The 17279-nt window shown below is 39.2% G+C and overlaps 1 protein-coding gene and 1 long non-coding RNA gene across 4 annotated transcripts; both read left to right on the plus strand.

The window, feature by feature from the left end:
- Window positions 1-1310: 1310 nt before the first annotated feature.
- LOC116619984 (zinc finger protein 420) lies at window positions 1311-10326 on the plus strand. 3 transcript variants are annotated; one of them, XM_048722992.1, is made up of 4 exons: window positions 1311-1485; window positions 5940-6047; window positions 6983-7305; window positions 7339-10326. In XM_048722992.1, exons 2-4 carry the CDS (start codon window positions 5940-5942, stop codon window positions 9803-9805), a joined length of 2898 nt encoding a protein of 965 aa, XP_048578949.1. In that variant the 5' UTR covers window positions 1311-1485; the 3' UTR covers window positions 9806-10326. The 3 variants fall into 3 exon arrangements, with proteins under 3 accessions (XP_048578949.1, XP_032241264.2, XP_048578950.1); XM_032385373.2 differs by having other exon boundaries at window positions 1312-1485; window positions 6983-10326; XM_048722993.1 differs by lacking the exons at window positions 1311-1485; window positions 5940-6047 and adding an exon at window positions 6068-6643 and having other exon boundaries at window positions 6983-10326.
- A 1672-nt stretch (window positions 10327-11998) lies between these two features.
- Window positions 11999-13975, plus strand: LOC125556755. Its single transcript, XR_007306780.1, has 3 exons — window positions 11999-12112; window positions 12523-12566; window positions 13939-13975. It is a non-coding gene; the product is annotated as an uncharacterized LOC125556755 (long non-coding RNA).
- Window positions 13976-17279: the final 3304 nt, after the last annotated feature.

Genomic DNA, 17279 nt, shown 5'->3' on the forward strand with positions numbered 1-17279 from the left:
CAAAAATGTGGCCAAGTTGATTGCCCCTTTTTATTAGCCCCTGCAGGGGCTCATAAGTAGGGGCAATGAACTTCCCCACATTCTGGTATTATAAATATGTCACGGCGTTTCCTAGGATCAGGCTATTTTTAGACGCGCGGATGAGCCAATCAGATTCAACCTTTGTGTTGACGTTTTGGCTGAGCTCAACTGCACGCGCAGTCTCAGACAAAAAGCTATGTTCACTCTTCGGTACTTTGACTTTTTGTTGCTCGTTTCTTTAATATGAATCCAACCCTACCTATGACTTTGAATTCTAGCTTGCAATTCTTTTGGTAAACAAACAAAACCGACGGATGATAGGTAAAAATATATTCTTCATAACTGCAATTTGCGCGTGCAGCCTCACGTCACTCGCGCGCGCGACCAACGTCAACGTAGCTGATTGGACCGTTCGTGCGCGCGCGTCTAAAAATAGCCTGATCCTAGGAAACGCCGTGACATATAATACAGATGATTGCCCCTACTTGTGAGCCCCTGGTCGCTGCTAATACCAAATTTCAGACATAAATACAAGGGCATACAACAAGCCCCCTTACCGAAACACGTTAAAATGGCATATTTCGTCGTTTGAATATGTTCTGATGCCATAAATAGCCATTTTAAAAGTTGCTGAGAAAAAAACTATCTGTTCCTTTTACCCAGGAGGAACCATTCCTTTTTTTCCCAGCCAGCATTGGTTAACCGATCGGCACGACTTTTAGTCCCCAAGCATCCGATCCTGCGCCCCCAAAAATATTCCCAGCACAACTAGTTCGACTCCACAAATCTGCCAGCAGAACCATTCGGTACGATTGTTTTCTCCAGCAACCGAGGGGTCTAACATCTGCCCAGCCAGCAAAAAAATCGGGCTGCGGAACAAATATTTTGCGGCTTTTATTCGGCTCTTTTCTCCCTTTCCACAGGAATCTCGAAACTCCGAATACAGTAATTTCCGAATAAACCCACTGGAGAGTCGGTGAGCAGGCTAATAAGCGAAATGACAAATAGGCGATGAGAGTAAATATCTCACTCACGTTTCAGAAATTGGCATTAATGAACAATTCCTTCATAACAAAATACTTTATTAATACAGCAATTCGAAGACAAAAATACTTTACATGCAACTGAGACCACATTAGTTGTTAATTTAGAGCTTTATTGGCTATTAAAATACGTCTATGATGTCTTATATTCGTGCTTTGATCTCTCCCAATCTTGATGAAATCTTCACTGTACAAAGTTTTAAAAAGACGAGAAAGAGAAAGAAAAAAAGAAACACCTTTTCAGTCTCGATCTTTTGCAAAATATTGTGTCAGCGGTATCTCACCGCAGAGGACCTCTCATCGGCTCCCGTTGCGCGCCATTTTGAATGTTTACATGTTTTTTCCTGCCGAATTTCTGATCACGGGGCCGTCGTAGCCTCGCATCACCACCATAACACTCTGACTAAACAAAGAATTCGAGGTAAGTCCTTTTGAATTTTTTTGTCTCTAATGGAGAAACACAGCCAAAAGTTTGGAATGCATCGCGAGGTACTCATTGTAGTCGAGTTTGCTGCGGTTTCTTTTGAATTTTGAGTTGTTTATCGTTATAAGAAAATAGAACAATTTATTCCCTAGATATAGAAAAAAACGTAGAAGAGCTTGAATGCCAAAGCAGTCAGAACAATAAATATTGGTCTGCGATACGCTATATTTATAGGTTTATTTTAAGCGTCGCGAAAACGTGCTTTTTATTTCAATGAATGCTGCACTAAAGAATTTGTGTTTGATCTCAATTGTTTTACAATGTTCGAAGATCTTTGCAAAATTCACGATTCTTCTTCAACAAAAAGTCATAGGAAGAATGCTTACAGCTCTAAGAAGTGTGATTTTTTAGTTTAAAATCACGGAGTAGTATTTTTAATGATCTTTTTTCGTTAAAATGCAGAGACATGCACATGCAAATTCCTTTGTTCAGAAACTCAACCAGCTGTACCATTCGCTGACATAAGTAATTTCCCATGGAAATAACGCCCTTTCTGGTTCAAAACTTAGATACAAATGGAATATTTAATCAAATCATTTATAGAAAGGACGCGACAAATAGATTTTGGAAATGTCTAGCTTGTGGATGGTGGTATTTAGTAACTGATTAGGATGAATATATTTTCTGCTCCATGCCCATAATTAGTATGCTGAATACGAAATGAGTTTTAGAAACCGCTTTTTGTTGGACCATTGTTTGGCTTTTGGAATTAATTTCATAGCTATAATTTTAGTTTTGGGGCAGTTTATGGGATTTTTTGAATAGCATTTTTTCTTCCCAAATTTTTTTTCCTGAAAACCATTTATTTATTATATGTTTTTTCATCCGTCTTACAGTGGAATTCTCAAAATGATTTAAATTTTTATCTTTATGCACACAGTAACCTTGACAAAAATTTGAATCAATTTGTATTGTGAACCACCTGTGTCTTGTTTTTTTTTTGCCATACTACACTAGATATGTTTTAATCCCATGATTGTTTGTTTTTACAGCATATTTATACAGTACTAACCCGCTTTTAAGAACCTGCAATTTAAGAACTTGTTAGCCTTAAAATTCTAAATTAGACTCCCAGTTAAATTAGAACCTATTTAGCCAAAAATTATTAAATCAATATTTTTAGCACGATAATGATAGTTCAAATATTTTGAGGGGTTTTGAATATATATTGTACCAAAGGCCAGGCCGGTATTAACATCCTTTTTTTCAGTTACAATAGCCATCCACTTGAAAAACGCTATGCGATCCTCATAGTCGCAGAAGATATTCTCATGATGAAAAGCTTAAGCCGTCAATATAAACGAGCATAACAAGCTACTTTGCGTATAATTAATTGCTATTAAATAAAACAACTTATCTTGATAAGTTATCAAGATAACTTTTAGATTCCATTTTAGTTAAGCTCCCGTAAGCAACCAACACCTATTGTTCAAGTTTTTTGCGGCCAGTGGTTGCTTATGAGAGCAAGCTCTCATAAGAGACCAGCTCTGTCAAAACCACAATTGTCAGTCGCTTACGAGAGCAAGCTCTGTCAAAACCACAATTGTCAGTCGCTTACGAGAGCTTCAACTGTATTAGATTTCTTGTGTGACACATTGATTAAAACATAGCTAGAGTAGGTGCTATGTAAGGCTTATACGAGACGGCCTCCTAAATCTGAACAAAACTACTTATTTGATAGTATGGACAGTCAGGTTAATTGTTTAAAAATTTGTTTGGAGAGCTTTCATTATTTTAATACTTTAAATTAAACATGCTCACACAAACTCAATTGGAGAAAGAAAAAATAATTGATTTAGGCTTAGGCTAGTTATTTGAAACTGCACTGAGAAAACGTGTCTCAGCTTTGTTATCAGTCTTGAATCCTGACATTGTGGGAACTAATTGGCTAGCAAGACTGTGTTTTTTTACTGTAAAATGGATTCTGTGTCCAGCATATCTGTGAAACTTCTTGCACAGTTGAGAATTGACTAAAAAATAAATTCTCCCCCAGGAATTGAACGCATTGACGAATTGACCTAATGGAAAAGAATAAACTGTGCTACTTTTGTTCCATGACTTATTATTATACTCCTTTATTATATGGCTAAGATTGTGGTTGGGCTAGCAGGTTGTAAGAGGCTAGTCTTTGCCATACTTCCTCCAATACTGGCAAAGTCACTGATTCCAAAATGTAAAAAGCTTTCTCAAATAAACAAGCATATTAAGATTCTTAAAGCTCTCAGAAAAAGTGCTGTATGTAGTGTTAGCTAAATGTAAAATTCACGTAAAACGCAGAAAATATTAAAAACTTTGCAGACTTAAATTATGCAGTCACACGCTGGCGTATTACGGGATAGGTTAGTCATGCCAGGAAATATCACACTGAGGCTTTGGCCCAACAATCTTGTAAAGCCTACAGTAAGTCTGGATGCAAAAGCCTCAGTTTGACATTTCCTGGCGTGACCTCAATTTAAGTAGTTACTGTTAGTAATTGAAGAGATAAATGTTGGTATTGCTACAAACACTTTTAGGACAGTTTATTTCCAGTGATTATTTAAAAAAATGATCTTTAACAGGCCCATACCCAGAGGGGTGCAGGGGTGAGTTTGCACCCCCCACAACGGCAGAAAATCCACTTCTGGTCCGCAATAGACATGCTTATGTCATAAGTCTATAAGTCAAACTTTTTACTAATCAGAGAATATAAGTCCTGTGAATATACTGCAATGGCAGAAAAAAATCCTTTATTTGTACTTTCCGGGATGGTGAGATTTTTATCAGTAAACTTACCCGCTCTACCACCCCTTGGAAAATAAGGTCCATTGTTTTGGATGTCACCTCCCCCCCCCAAGAAAAAACCTGGGTATAGCAGGGCCTGCTATATATAGCATCTATTGTTTAAATTTTAATTTACGTCATATCCTATATACATAACATCTATTGAGTTTAAATTTAATGTGTGACATATTTGAAAAAGGATAGTATTTTTTAAAAAAACACTGGATTATGTTATTTCGTATATATAGTAGAGTTATGTTCTAGTACATTGTTGATTTTATTTGATGTTAGTTTATTTATGTTTTTATTATACTATACAGTAGAAGCTCTCTGAGCGACCGCTCTCGTAAGCGACCAGCTCCAATAACGATCACGAATCACCGATTGAATTGTCACACAAACTTTGTAATTCTTAGCTCTCATAAACGACCAACTTATCAGTGCGACCAGCTCCGTTAACGCCCAAAAATTCAAACCACCAACTGAGATTTTCTTTTATTTTTAAGCTCTCGTAAGCGACCACAATCTTTTTTTTCCTCTACAACACGAGTCAACACCTGATAAATATCATATCCAATGCATGCTAAAATCATATACAAAGCGGAAATGTTGTGATGTTCACAAAAGCTGCTTTTCCAGTAGGCAATCATTAAAGAATTTCATAATTACAATTTTCTAACTTTGATTTCAACCATGGGATTGACATTTCTGCCTCCAGAAAAAGTATAAATGCAATGAATCTCTAGTCCATTGCCAGCTCCACGATTTATTCTTTTTCATGTTACAATAGCCATCCCTTTGTATGTTGCACGCTTTAGAAATCGGCTAACAAAAGACGCCATGCGATTGGTCCTCTTAGACGCAGAAAATACTCTCATGACGATTAAGTCGTCAATATAATCGAGCATAACGAGCTATTTGCGTAGAATTAATTGCTAATAAAGCAACTCACTCTCATAATAAGTTAAATACCTGGTTTTGCGAACATTTTGCTAACATGGTTCCATGTATTTATGAGTCAGTTATTTTAAGTTTGTTTTGTTCACAGTTACAGTTATTAGGGATTGTATAAATATTCGGAAAAAGAAAAATGAATCGTAGAAATGTGGTTGAGTGCCGTTGTTTTGCCCTTCTTTGTAGATGTTTTCAGTCAAATTTTCTCTTTAAATCAAGCAATAAACCAAAATATTACAGCGTTGTTATTATCACGATAACGTTTAGATCCCATTTTAATTAAGCTCTCGTAAGCGACCAACACCTATTGTTCAAGTTTTTGGCGACCAGTGGTCACTTATGAGAGCAAGCTCTCGTAAGAGACCAGCTCCGTTAACGACCACAATTTTCAGTTCCCAAGGTGGTCGCTTACGAGAGCTTCAACTGTATTTCCTTTAATTCTTCTTCTGCCTAATTTTATTTTTCTGACTAATTAAAAAAGGTAATGTGCTTTGTTATATCCTTTTTTGCTTTGACCATGGCCATAAGAAAAAAATTGTAGAAAAACCTGCAACAGCATAGTTTTTTACCCCTTTTTCCACTTTAAAATAGAAATCCTGTAGTGTGCATTCCAACATACTTCAATTTAATTGTTTTTATATAGTACCTCTTTACATTTTTGTATTATATTACTTCAGATGGATCCCAATATTACCATAAAGACCGAGCCTGTTGAAGTTTTATTCTGCTACATGACAGCAACAGGGGAACATGAGGGACCACATATGCCAGACTGTCCACTTTATGTGAGTTGATAACCAATTGTCTGCATGTGGTAGATGCCTGACTGTCCACTTTATGTGGGTTGATAACCAATAGTCTGTATGTAGTAGATGCCAGACTGTCCACTTTATGTGAGTTGATAACCAATAGTCTGTATGTAGTAGATGCCAGACTGTCCACTTTATGTAGGGTGATAACCAATAGTCTGTATGTAGTGGATGCCAGACTGTCCACTTTAAGTAGGGTGATAAACAATAGTCTGTATATAGTAGATGCCAGACTGTCCACTTTATATGAGTTGATAACCAATAGTCTGTATGTAGTAGATGCCAGACTGTCCACTTTATGTGAGTTGATAACCAATAGTCTGTATATGTAGTAGATGCCAGACTGTCCACTTTATGTGGGGTGATAACCAATAGCCTGTATGTAGTAGATGTCATACTGTCCACTTTATGTGAGTTGATAATCAATAGTCTGTATGTAATAGATGCCAGACTGTCCACTTTATGTGGGGTGATAACCAATAGTCTGTATGTAGTAGATGCCAGACTGTCCACTTTATGTGAGTTGATAACCAATAGTCTGTATGTAGTAGATGTCATACTGTCCACTTTATGTGAGTTGATAACCAATAGTCTGTATGTAGTAGATGCCAGACTGTCCACTTTATGTGAGTTGATAACCAATAGTCTGTATATGTAGTAGATGTCATACTGTCCACTTTATGTGAGTTGATAACCAATAGTCTGTATGTAGTAGATGCCATATTGCCCTATTTATACGAGTTGGTAACCAATTGTCTGCATGGTCTTTATGTTTTGGACGACGAATCGCCTACTTTATGTAGGTTCCGGGACTTAAAAACAGGCTTTAAAAACATGCACCAATATGTCCACTGCCTGTGACAAGTAGATTTAAAGGTGAAGTATTTGAATTTCTCTTTTTGTTTTACCAGGAACATTCTACAGAGGGTGAAAGTGATACGAAACTTAATGAGGAATACAAGAAAGATGACCTGCCAAGTAGTAATGATTTACCAGTGTCCAACGCAACTGTAAAGGTTTCGGAAACAAAGCAGAAGGCTAGTATTGACGAGAGAAATAAGGAAGACAGTATTGCGAACACTCTCGTGGAAGACCACTTCGCTAAATCACTCAAAACTAGTGATGCGTTGAAGTCAATCAAAGGGTTGCGTCCCACACGGAAGACAACAGACCAGGGAACTATAGACTCTATCGAGGAGCACTTTAAGAAGTCTCTAATGATGCTGAATGATAAGATAATAGCGGATAAGGTCGGCGGAGAGTCCCTGGTGGAAAATAACTCTGTGAAGCGATTAAGGAACAAAGTAATGAAATGTGCATCGCAGGCACATATAAAGCACAGACACAATTTTAAATGCCACATTTGCCAGTCAATATTCTTTACAAGGAGTGATGATTTGCTTGAGCACGTGCGCGCTTACCACCCGAACAGTGTAAGTCTGGCAGTACTTTATACGAAGCCCGAATCAAGTACCGAGTGGGGAGGCGAAGCTTTGGATCATTTAAATAGTCCTCAATGTCTAGATAGCGTTGATAGTGATAAATCAAATATTTTGATGAAAGATGAAAATGCAGAATCACCAAAAAAATCTGCATTAAACGGATCGTTTTCTGAATATCATTCTGATGTGCACGCAGCGAGGCGTACAAAAGAACTGAGAAGACTCGAGTCTGAAATAAAGGTTTTCCCAGAGTCATCAACCGAATCGTCAACTCTTGGAAGCGGTTGCGCTAGTGGTACCTCTGATTTGGAAAACGGTTTAATGTGTCATATTTGCAATACTTCGTTCACAACAAATGTAGCATCACTGGAGCATGCTATTGCCAGCCATCCCAAGCCATACAAATGCAAAGATTGTGGACGGTGCTTCCGACTTCTTGGACATCTGTACAGTCATCTACAGACTCATTCCAAGAGAAAGGGCCGCGAAGTCAAGGCTTTTGAGTACGAAATAAATACTAAGGCGCCATCAAAGAGGGTCAGGGTGCATCAGTTACCTGGAATAAAGCTGGATAAAAGTGAATATCGAAAGGCTAAGAGGGAAGTTGCAGAAAAACGTCATCTGACTAAGCAAGCAAAGGTAGAGAAGGAAGAGGACACTATTGAAATGGATGGCATCCACACAACGCAGGGATTGGAAGGTGAATATGAGACAGAGAAAGAAGCTAAGAGTTCCGCTACATTTCTCAGGAATCGTAAACTACGCGAGGATACTAGTTGCCCATTTAATGAAAACGGTATATCCCAGTCAAATGGAAATGAAAAAGAGAAGGGCAACAGGAAAAGCTTGTTGGATTACAGAGACGAAGATCAGAAGAGTATTGGGGAAGATCGCGTGAATTACCATAATGATGACGAGTCTACCTTCATAAATAGCCGTGAAGTGAAGTTGGAAAAAGGGAAAAATCAAGCGTGGGAGGACCTACGGTCCGTTAATGCACATACTTTCGATGTAAAGCTATTCAAGGAAGCAGACGAAAGTTATCCACTAAGTGAAAAACCGTTAAATGCACCTGAAAGAGTTCCCGTGAAAGAAGAAAAACGAGATAATAGTTTGATAACGGAAATCACTGAGGAACAAAGTGCCGACTTTCCTGGCGCCATGATTCATCCAAACACGAACGTTCTACCTTTAGCTAGCGATGATAGCCGTGCTCATACAGGAAAGAATCGGACATACCCGAGCAAGCCATGCAAGTGCAAGGAATGCGGGAGAAGTTTTCGTTACCGTGGTCACTTATCGAGCCACCAGCGCATCCATTCCGGCGAGAAACCCTACGAGTGTGATATATGCGGAAGGAGGTTTCGTCAATCCGGGACATTGTTACGTCACAAGAAGATCCATTTAATGGAATGTCCAAGTGTAATGTCATCTCCAAATAAGGAGTTTGGAGAACTGGAACAGAGAAGTGAAAGTGCTCCTCAAGATAATCCAGAAAAGGCACGTAAAGGGAAGAGAAGATACGCAGACTCAAAGGGCAAAGTCAAGGCAAACTTTGGAGAAATGGGTGACGGTTATAGTGATGGGGAGGGCGTGGATAATAAACACGGAGACATAGAGAGCGATACTGGCTCAAGCGACAGTGGTTCCTCATCTGAGGTGGGAACCATCATTGTTCAAGAGAATGGACGATGCGTGGTTCAAATGGTCTCAGATTTGAAAAAGAAGCCAAGGAATTATGAAATTACGCATAAAACTAAAAAGGTTTTCTTAGGTAAAGAGGAATTCAAAATTAGAAATTCCACACAAGAGCATAATGGAGTAGGAATGTGGAATATGGAACGCTCAAGTGTGCTGTTCGAAGATGTCGAAGGAGAACAAAGTACAAACGAGGAAGAGATAATGCCTGAAGCATTGAACGACACCAAACGTCCAGAAAGGTATGATTTTATAAAGAAACCATTCAAGTGCGTTGATTGCGGAGCATGTTTCCGGTTCAAAAGTCATTTGGAAAGTCACGCAATGCGACATTCTGGTGAGAAGCCCTTTAAGTGCGCGCACTGCGAGAGGCTCTTCCGTCAGGCCAGTACCCTGGTGAGACATGTGCGCACGCACACGAGACTTAGACCTTGCTCCTGTACGAACCCTTCCTCGAACATGAAATTTGTCAATCATGTTCACGAGGGCGAGAAGCCATTTCAGTGCCATTACTGCATGGAAACATTCCACTTGACCAATGACCTCGTGCAACATGTCAGAGTGCATTTTGGGAAATCCCCTGGAAAGCCGTAACAGTAACATAACAGGCAACACCATGAGTAACGCTGCGATACGCAACGCCTACCTTGTGTCACGCAACACCTCCAATGAGTCACACTACGTCACGCAATACCTATCTTATGTCACGCAACCCCCCCCAATGTGTCACGCTACGTCATGCAATACCTACCTTGTGTCACGCAACAGATCCAATGTGTCACGCTGTGTCACGAAATATATATCATACATTACGCAAAAGAGCCCAGAGTTGAAACAGTAATGTATATCTTTTTAAGTGGTTTTAATCATTAAGCATAGCTTCAAATATTGGAATGTTGAGAAAGTTTAGAGGTAAACAAGTTTTATAAGTCTTACAATATTTATCCCAGGAAAACTCGCTCAGTTCATAAAACATGCGGTCCTATTTTAATTTTAAAACATATTTATGAGCGTTCACTCGAAGGAGAAGTCATCACATTGATAATCATATAAACTATTGTATAAAAATCAAACATCCTGTAACATTATTTGAGAATTAAAAATATTTAAGAATAGCTATAGTTCGATACAGTTTTTTTGTGAACCATATTTATATAGGCTCGATTTCCAGCTCGTTCGTGTGAGCCCGCGATCAGGCCCAGGAGGGAGGGAGAGAAAAGGAGGGTGGGGGCGTTTATTAGAGAGGTGGCGTTCTTTAGATAGGGGGCGTTTATTAGATAATTTACGGTTACCACTCTTTTGTTACCTCATCTTCTTCCCTACCTCATTCAACATATTATATATGTTGAAGGGGGTAGGGGTGACCGAATTTTACGAAACTTCACAGAGGTAATTATACAATTATCACTTCTAACCGCTTGGTGAGTTTCGTGTGTTTTTATTAAGAATTACTCAGAAAACCCCCCAAAAACACTAACTGTGAGCTTGGGCTCCCTGTGCATTTTCGGAAGTATATTGTTATTTTTATTAAAAACCATAAAATAAGTGTGACCCCTTAATAAAAACAAAACACATAATATTACTATTCCTTATTTTTTACACAAGCCCTACACCATTATTTCGGATTATATCTCTAACCATATTATAACTCAATAATTTGTTATGTAGAAAACATTCCAGGTTCATAGCTCTTCACGGCTACACAACAATCAATTGTTCCTTTCGGCAATTTTCGACCAACCACATTGCAGCATCTGACTTTCACATTGACCTTTAATATTGAATTTAGGTCGCTCGCGCGTTAATAAACAGATCACAAACTGAGCGCGTCATTAAATCTGACTCGTTCCCAGTCGTGATCGTGTGCGGAGATAGAAAAAAAAAAGGCGGCGCGCAAAGGTTCACGGACAGTGAGAAGCAAGACAATGCAAACGCAATGCATGCTGGAGCGTCAAAAGAGCTCGAACCTCCGGTCCGCCTTCCCGTTGTCCTTTGCGCGCCGCGTGTTTTTTTTAACAGAGCCGAGACTGGGGACGAGACAGTCATCAATTTTAAACTTCGCACAGAAGCGTCAATGTTCATGCGATTGCTCTAGATTTTTTACAAAAGACGGCTCAATGTATGTAGAGTGCAAAAATTTAAAAATTGCATTTGTATTAACGCGCAATAATGTAGTAGCACTTAAAAAGTAAACAACATTTTTTGCACTTATTTGAGACTGACGCAAAATTGAGCGTTAGCTTTTTGACGATATTGCCAAAATCAGTACGCCCTCTGTTTATGATCTGTTAACGCACGAGCGACCTTAAATTTAAACTTACAAAAACGAATCCGGAACGAATCCAAAAAAGAGTTGAAACTCTCTTACAAACGTGCTATGTGCTATGCACCTGTATTTCTTAACTTATTAAGTTAGTATAAATATAGCTTGCAATTTAGAGAATATTCACTACTACACTTCGCTCCACTCTCTGTACTCTACTCTGCACTCGATCTGAAATATATCAAGTTGCGACGAAAGTCTCTTGCCTCCATTCTGAGCTAGAATCCCTCCTCGACAGTATAATGCGGTTGCGACCGATCTTTTCGATTCTTGAATTAAAGCTTTGAATTTGGAATCGAGCGGTGTATACTCTATAAGTGTTCGTGAATACTCGAACCTCCACCGAGGCTATACGCGTATTTAGGCTTCATCGAATAAAAATAAGGAGGAGTTGAATTAGAAACTCCCATTTTTTTAACACCTGCAAAGTTATGTCTAAAGTTGTGATGTTAGCGTAAGACAGGGTTGACGAGTTTACAACTCAACTCGTGTTTCCGTTTATTATTCAGAATTCACCGATTAAGTATCTTAGCTCCTGAAATCATGGCCGCCATCTTGTTTTATATGTCGCGGAAGAGGTAAATCAAGATGAATTTTCTGACGCTAAAATCACTAAGTAAACATACGGGGTGGCTTTCATTGTGGTACCCCTTGCTAGCAGACCTATAACCATTCTTCTATGTACTCATAATTTTACTTATAGCTATGCAATGTGAAAAAGGTGTAAAAGACAATTAGGGTTTTTAATATTGCCCTTCTCCAAAAATTAAACTTTAATTGTGGTCAAGTTGCTGCTAACAGATATAGAAAGACATCTGGAACGTGTTTATGAAATTACATATTCATGTTTTTATTGGCTCGTTTCTTAGTACCCAAAATAGTTGAAGCATACTATTTGATGGCCTTCATATGGGACAATTAATTCTGGTGCACTATTCCCGTCAACATAATGTTTCATTAAGCTAATGACTTATTTCCTCTCGTTTAGAAGAGACCATCACGGCAGACTGCATCGTCCATAATAAACATAACGTAAGTGTGTTATTTCAATTTCTGATTCTGATATTTTTCCTCCTCCCCCTCAAAATCGAACACATAGTTTTTTGACACTATCTAACTTGTGAAAGACAGACAAAACAAGACAAGAAAGACACATTTTATTTCTTCTCGATGAAAAAAAAAGAGACCGCGTTGATCCTGGTTCCTATACCGAAATTTTGGGGTTTTTTTTTCTGTTCAAGTCGAAAAATACCGAAAAATCGCTAATTATATTCGAAAAATACATTTCCCCCTCTCAAGCCAAAAATATTTACCCGATTCGTTTCAAACTTTCCCAGAATACTAAGGTCATCAAGGGCTGAGACGGTCACTCTTAATACACTTGAGTGGTTCCTAAACCTCTTGGTTCCTACTTTGTTCCTACTCAGTTACTAATCAGTTCCTAATGGTAAGGGGGGGGGGAGGCAAATTTTCAATAACAAAAAATCGAAATTATTTAAAAAAATCAAAAAAACAATAAAATCCAAGTCCAGCCCGGGCTGAATAGAACTGAACCCGGGATGGATTTAAGGCATATAATAGGTAAGCAGCTACTCGGGATGTAGTGTCAGCCCGGGTTATTGTTAATGAAAACTCAGCCCGGGCTGGAATTCATCATGTAATCGGCCTCTAAGTTGGCTAATGTGGTGATGTTAGTGGGAGACATGGTTGACGACTTTACAGCTCAACTCGTCTTTCCGTTTATTAGCTCCTGGAATCATGGCCGCCATTTTATCTAAATTCGCGGAAGAGGTAAATCAAGATGAATTTTCTGACGTTAAAATCACTAAGTAAACGTGCGGGGTAGCTTTCATTGTGGTGCCCCAATGAATATGTAAGTCAGTTAAATTTCTTTTTATGACGAAAAATAACGATTCAAAACAGCTTTCCTGTCTACAACGCCAGCAGCAATGAGCAATTAATGCCAACAAATTGATCAGGAAATGTTAATTAGCTATTCTAAAACTGTACAATGCATAAAACTTTATCTTAAAAACTATATTCAGATGCTAAAATCAGCTAACCAAAAACCATTTGTCTATGCACTCCTAATTACTTATAGCTATAGAGTACGTGACAAAGGTGTCAAAGACAATTAGGGTTTTTAATATTGCACTTCTCTAAAAATAAAACTTTAATTGTGGTCTAGTTGCTGCTAACAGAGATGAAAAGACATCTGGAACATGTATTTGAAATTACATATCATTCATGTTTTTATTGGCTCGTTTCTTAGTACCCAAAATAGTTGAAGCATACTATTTGATGGCCTTTATATGGGACAATTAATTCTGGTGCACTATTCCTGTCAACATAATGTTTCATTAAGCTCGTTTAATTACATGACTTTTGTCCTCTCGCTTCGAAGAAACCAAGGCGGACGCATCGTCCACGAGAAACATAAGGCAAGTGTGTTATTTCAATTTTTGATTCTGATATTTTTTTCTCCCCCCGCCCTCAAAATTGTACACATTCACTATCATACACTATCATCACATTTATATTGTGACAGACAGACAAAACAAGACACATTTCATTTAATGTTGGGTAATTGGAATTGCTTCTTTTGAAGTTTTCTTCAACTGAATTTGGATTTAGGGATCTCTTTTTAGCCATAATATTTTTGAATATTGAATCGCGAAGAAAAAGGAAGGGTTATTTTTTATTAGCTTTAGTATTTAGTTTTTTTTCTATTTTTTTATGTGCACATCAAGCCATCTTGTTGTCTTGTATTTTTTATTAAAAGGGTTAAAAAAAATCGAAATGAGAAAATCAAACAGAGAACCGCTCGTTTCCCTGGAGACAGGGAGTGATTGTTTTCGCTGTTCAAACTCATACTAACAGGTAGATATGAGATGTCAATCGAAAGGAAATGTAATCTTCCCTTCTTAACACCAAAACGCCATGATCTTTTGGCCTACCTGGTGAATCCTGTTAAAAAAACTGAAATGTTTGATAATATTTGAAATGTATCAGGCTCTCCCTGTGGTGTGGTACTCCACTGCTAGATATAGATAAAAATAATATGAATCTGACTAAAGAATTTTGATACAGGATAAAAGCAGTCTATACGTTTCCCTGTGGTATGGTAGTCCAAGTGCACCTGACTATTGGTTTCCCTGTGGTATGGTAGTCCAATTGCACCTGACTATTGGTTTCCCTGTGGTATGGCACTCCATGTGCACTTGACTATTGGTTTCCCTGTGGTATGGCACTCCATGTGCACCTGACTATTGGTTTCCCTGTGGTATGGCACTCCATGTGCACCTGACTATTGGTTTCCCTGTGGTATGGTAGTCCAAGTGCACCTGACTATTAGTTTCCCTGTGGTATGGTAGCCCAAGTGCTCCTCACTATTGGTTTCCCTGTGGTATGGCACTCCATGTGCACCTGACTATTGGTTTCCCTGTGGTATGGCACTCTATGTGCACCTGACTATTGGTTTCCCTGTGGTATGGTACTCCATGTGTACCTGACTATTGGTTTCCCTGTGTTATGGTATTCCATGTGCACCTGACTATTGGTTTCCCTGTGGTATGCTACTCCATGTGTACCTGACTATTGGTTTCCCTGTGTTATGATATTCCATGTGCACCTGACTATTGGTTTTCCTGTGGTATGGTACTCCTTGTGTACCTGACTATTGGTTTCCCTGTGGTATGGCACTCTATGTGCACCTGACTATTGGTTTCCCTGTGGTATGGTACTCCATGTGCACTTGACTATTGGTTTCCCTGTGTTATGGTATTCCATGTGCACCTGACTATTGGTTTCCCTGTGGTATGCTACTCCATGTGTACCTGACTATTGGTTTCCCTGTGTTATGATATTCCATGTGCACCTGACTATTGGTTTTCCTGTGGTATGGTACTCCTTGTGTACCTGACTATTGGTTTCCCTGTGGTATGGCACTCCATGTGCACCTGACTATTGGTTTCCCTGTGGTATGGCACTCCATGTGCACTTGACTATTGGTTTCCCTGTGGTATGGCACTCCATGTGCACCTGACTATTGGTTTCCCTGTGGTATGGCACTCCATGTGCACCTGACTATTGGTTTCCCTGTGGTATGGTAGCCCAAGTGCTCCTCACTATTGGTTTCCCTGTGGTATGGCACTCCATGTGTACCTGACTATTGGTTTCCCTGTGGTATGGCACTCTATGTGCACCTGACTATTGGTTTCCCTGTGGTATGGTACTCCATGTGTACCTGACTATTGGTTTCCCTGTGTTATGATATTCCATGTGCACCTGACTATTGGTTTTCCTGTGGTATGGTACTCCTTGTGTACCTGACTATTGGTTTCCCTGTGGTATGGTAGTCCAAGTGCTCCTGACTATTGGTTTCCCTGTGGTATGGCACTCCATGTGTACCTGACTATTGGTTTCCCTGTGGTATGGTACTCCATGTGTACCTGACTATTGGTTTCCCTGTGTTATGGTATTCCATGTGCACCTGACCATTGGTTTCCCTGTGGTATGGTACTCCATGTGTACCTGACTATTGGTTTCCCTGTGTTATGGTACTCCATGTGCACCTGACTATTGGTTTTCCTGTGGTATGGTACTACATATGTACCTGACTATTGGTTTCCCTGTGTTATGGTATTCCATGTGCACCTGACTATTGGTTTCCCTGTGGTATGGCACTCTATGTGCACCTGACTATTGGTTTTCCTGTGTTATGCTACTCCATGTGTACCTGACTATTGGTTTCCCTGTGTTATGGTATTCCATGTGCACCTGACTATTGGTTTCCCTGTGGTATGTCACTCTATGTGCACCTGACTATTGGTTTCCCTGTGGTATGGTACTCTATGTGCACCTGACTATTGGTTTCCCTGTGGTATGGTACTCTATGTGCACCTGACTATTGGTTTCCCTGTGGTATGGTACTCTATGTGTACCTGACTATTGGTTTCCCTGTGGTATGGTACTCCATGTGTACCTGACTATTGGTTTCCCTGTGTTATGGTATTCCATGTGCACCTGACTATTGGTTTTCCTGTGGTATGGTACTACATATGTACCTGACTATTGGTTTCCCTGTGTTATGGTATTCCATGTGCACCTGACTATTGGTTTCCCTGTGGCATGGCACTCTATGTGCACCTGACTATCGGTTTTCCTGTGTTATGGTACTCCATGTGTACCTGACTATTGGTTTCCCTGTGTTATGGTATTCCATGTGCACCTGACTATTGGTTTCCCTGTGGTATGTCACTCTATGTGCACCTGACTATTGGTTTCCCTGTGGTATGGTTCTCTATGTGCACCTGACTATTGGTTTCCCTGTGGTATGGTACTCTATGTGCACCTGACTATTGGTTTCCCTGTGGTATGGTACTCTATGTGTACCTGACTATTGGTTTCCCTGTGGTATGGTATTCCATGTGCACCTGGAAATTGGTTTCCCTGTGGTATGATTCACCTCTGCCACGTAAGTTAATGAATATGTATTATTCTGTCGAAGAAATGTAACATATCAATCAATCTTTTTTTTTTTGAACTGTCGTTTTTTAGCTTGCTCGGTCAATTTCTAATTAGGACATTGCATATCATATTTGGGAGTTCGCTTTGATAATTTGTTTTCACTTTTCTATCATCCCTGAACTGCGTACGTCAAGAATCTTCAAATAAACCTTTAGGAATTCGTGTTTACTACGATTTTACAGGCCGCCATTTTGAAAAATCGGCCTAGATCCTAAC

This window comes from Nematostella vectensis, chromosome 15 (genome assembly GCF_932526225.1).
Source record: "Nematostella vectensis chromosome 15, jaNemVect1.1, whole genome shotgun sequence".
Classification (NCBI taxonomy): domain Eukaryota; kingdom Metazoa; phylum Cnidaria; class Anthozoa; order Actiniaria; family Edwardsiidae; genus Nematostella; species Nematostella vectensis.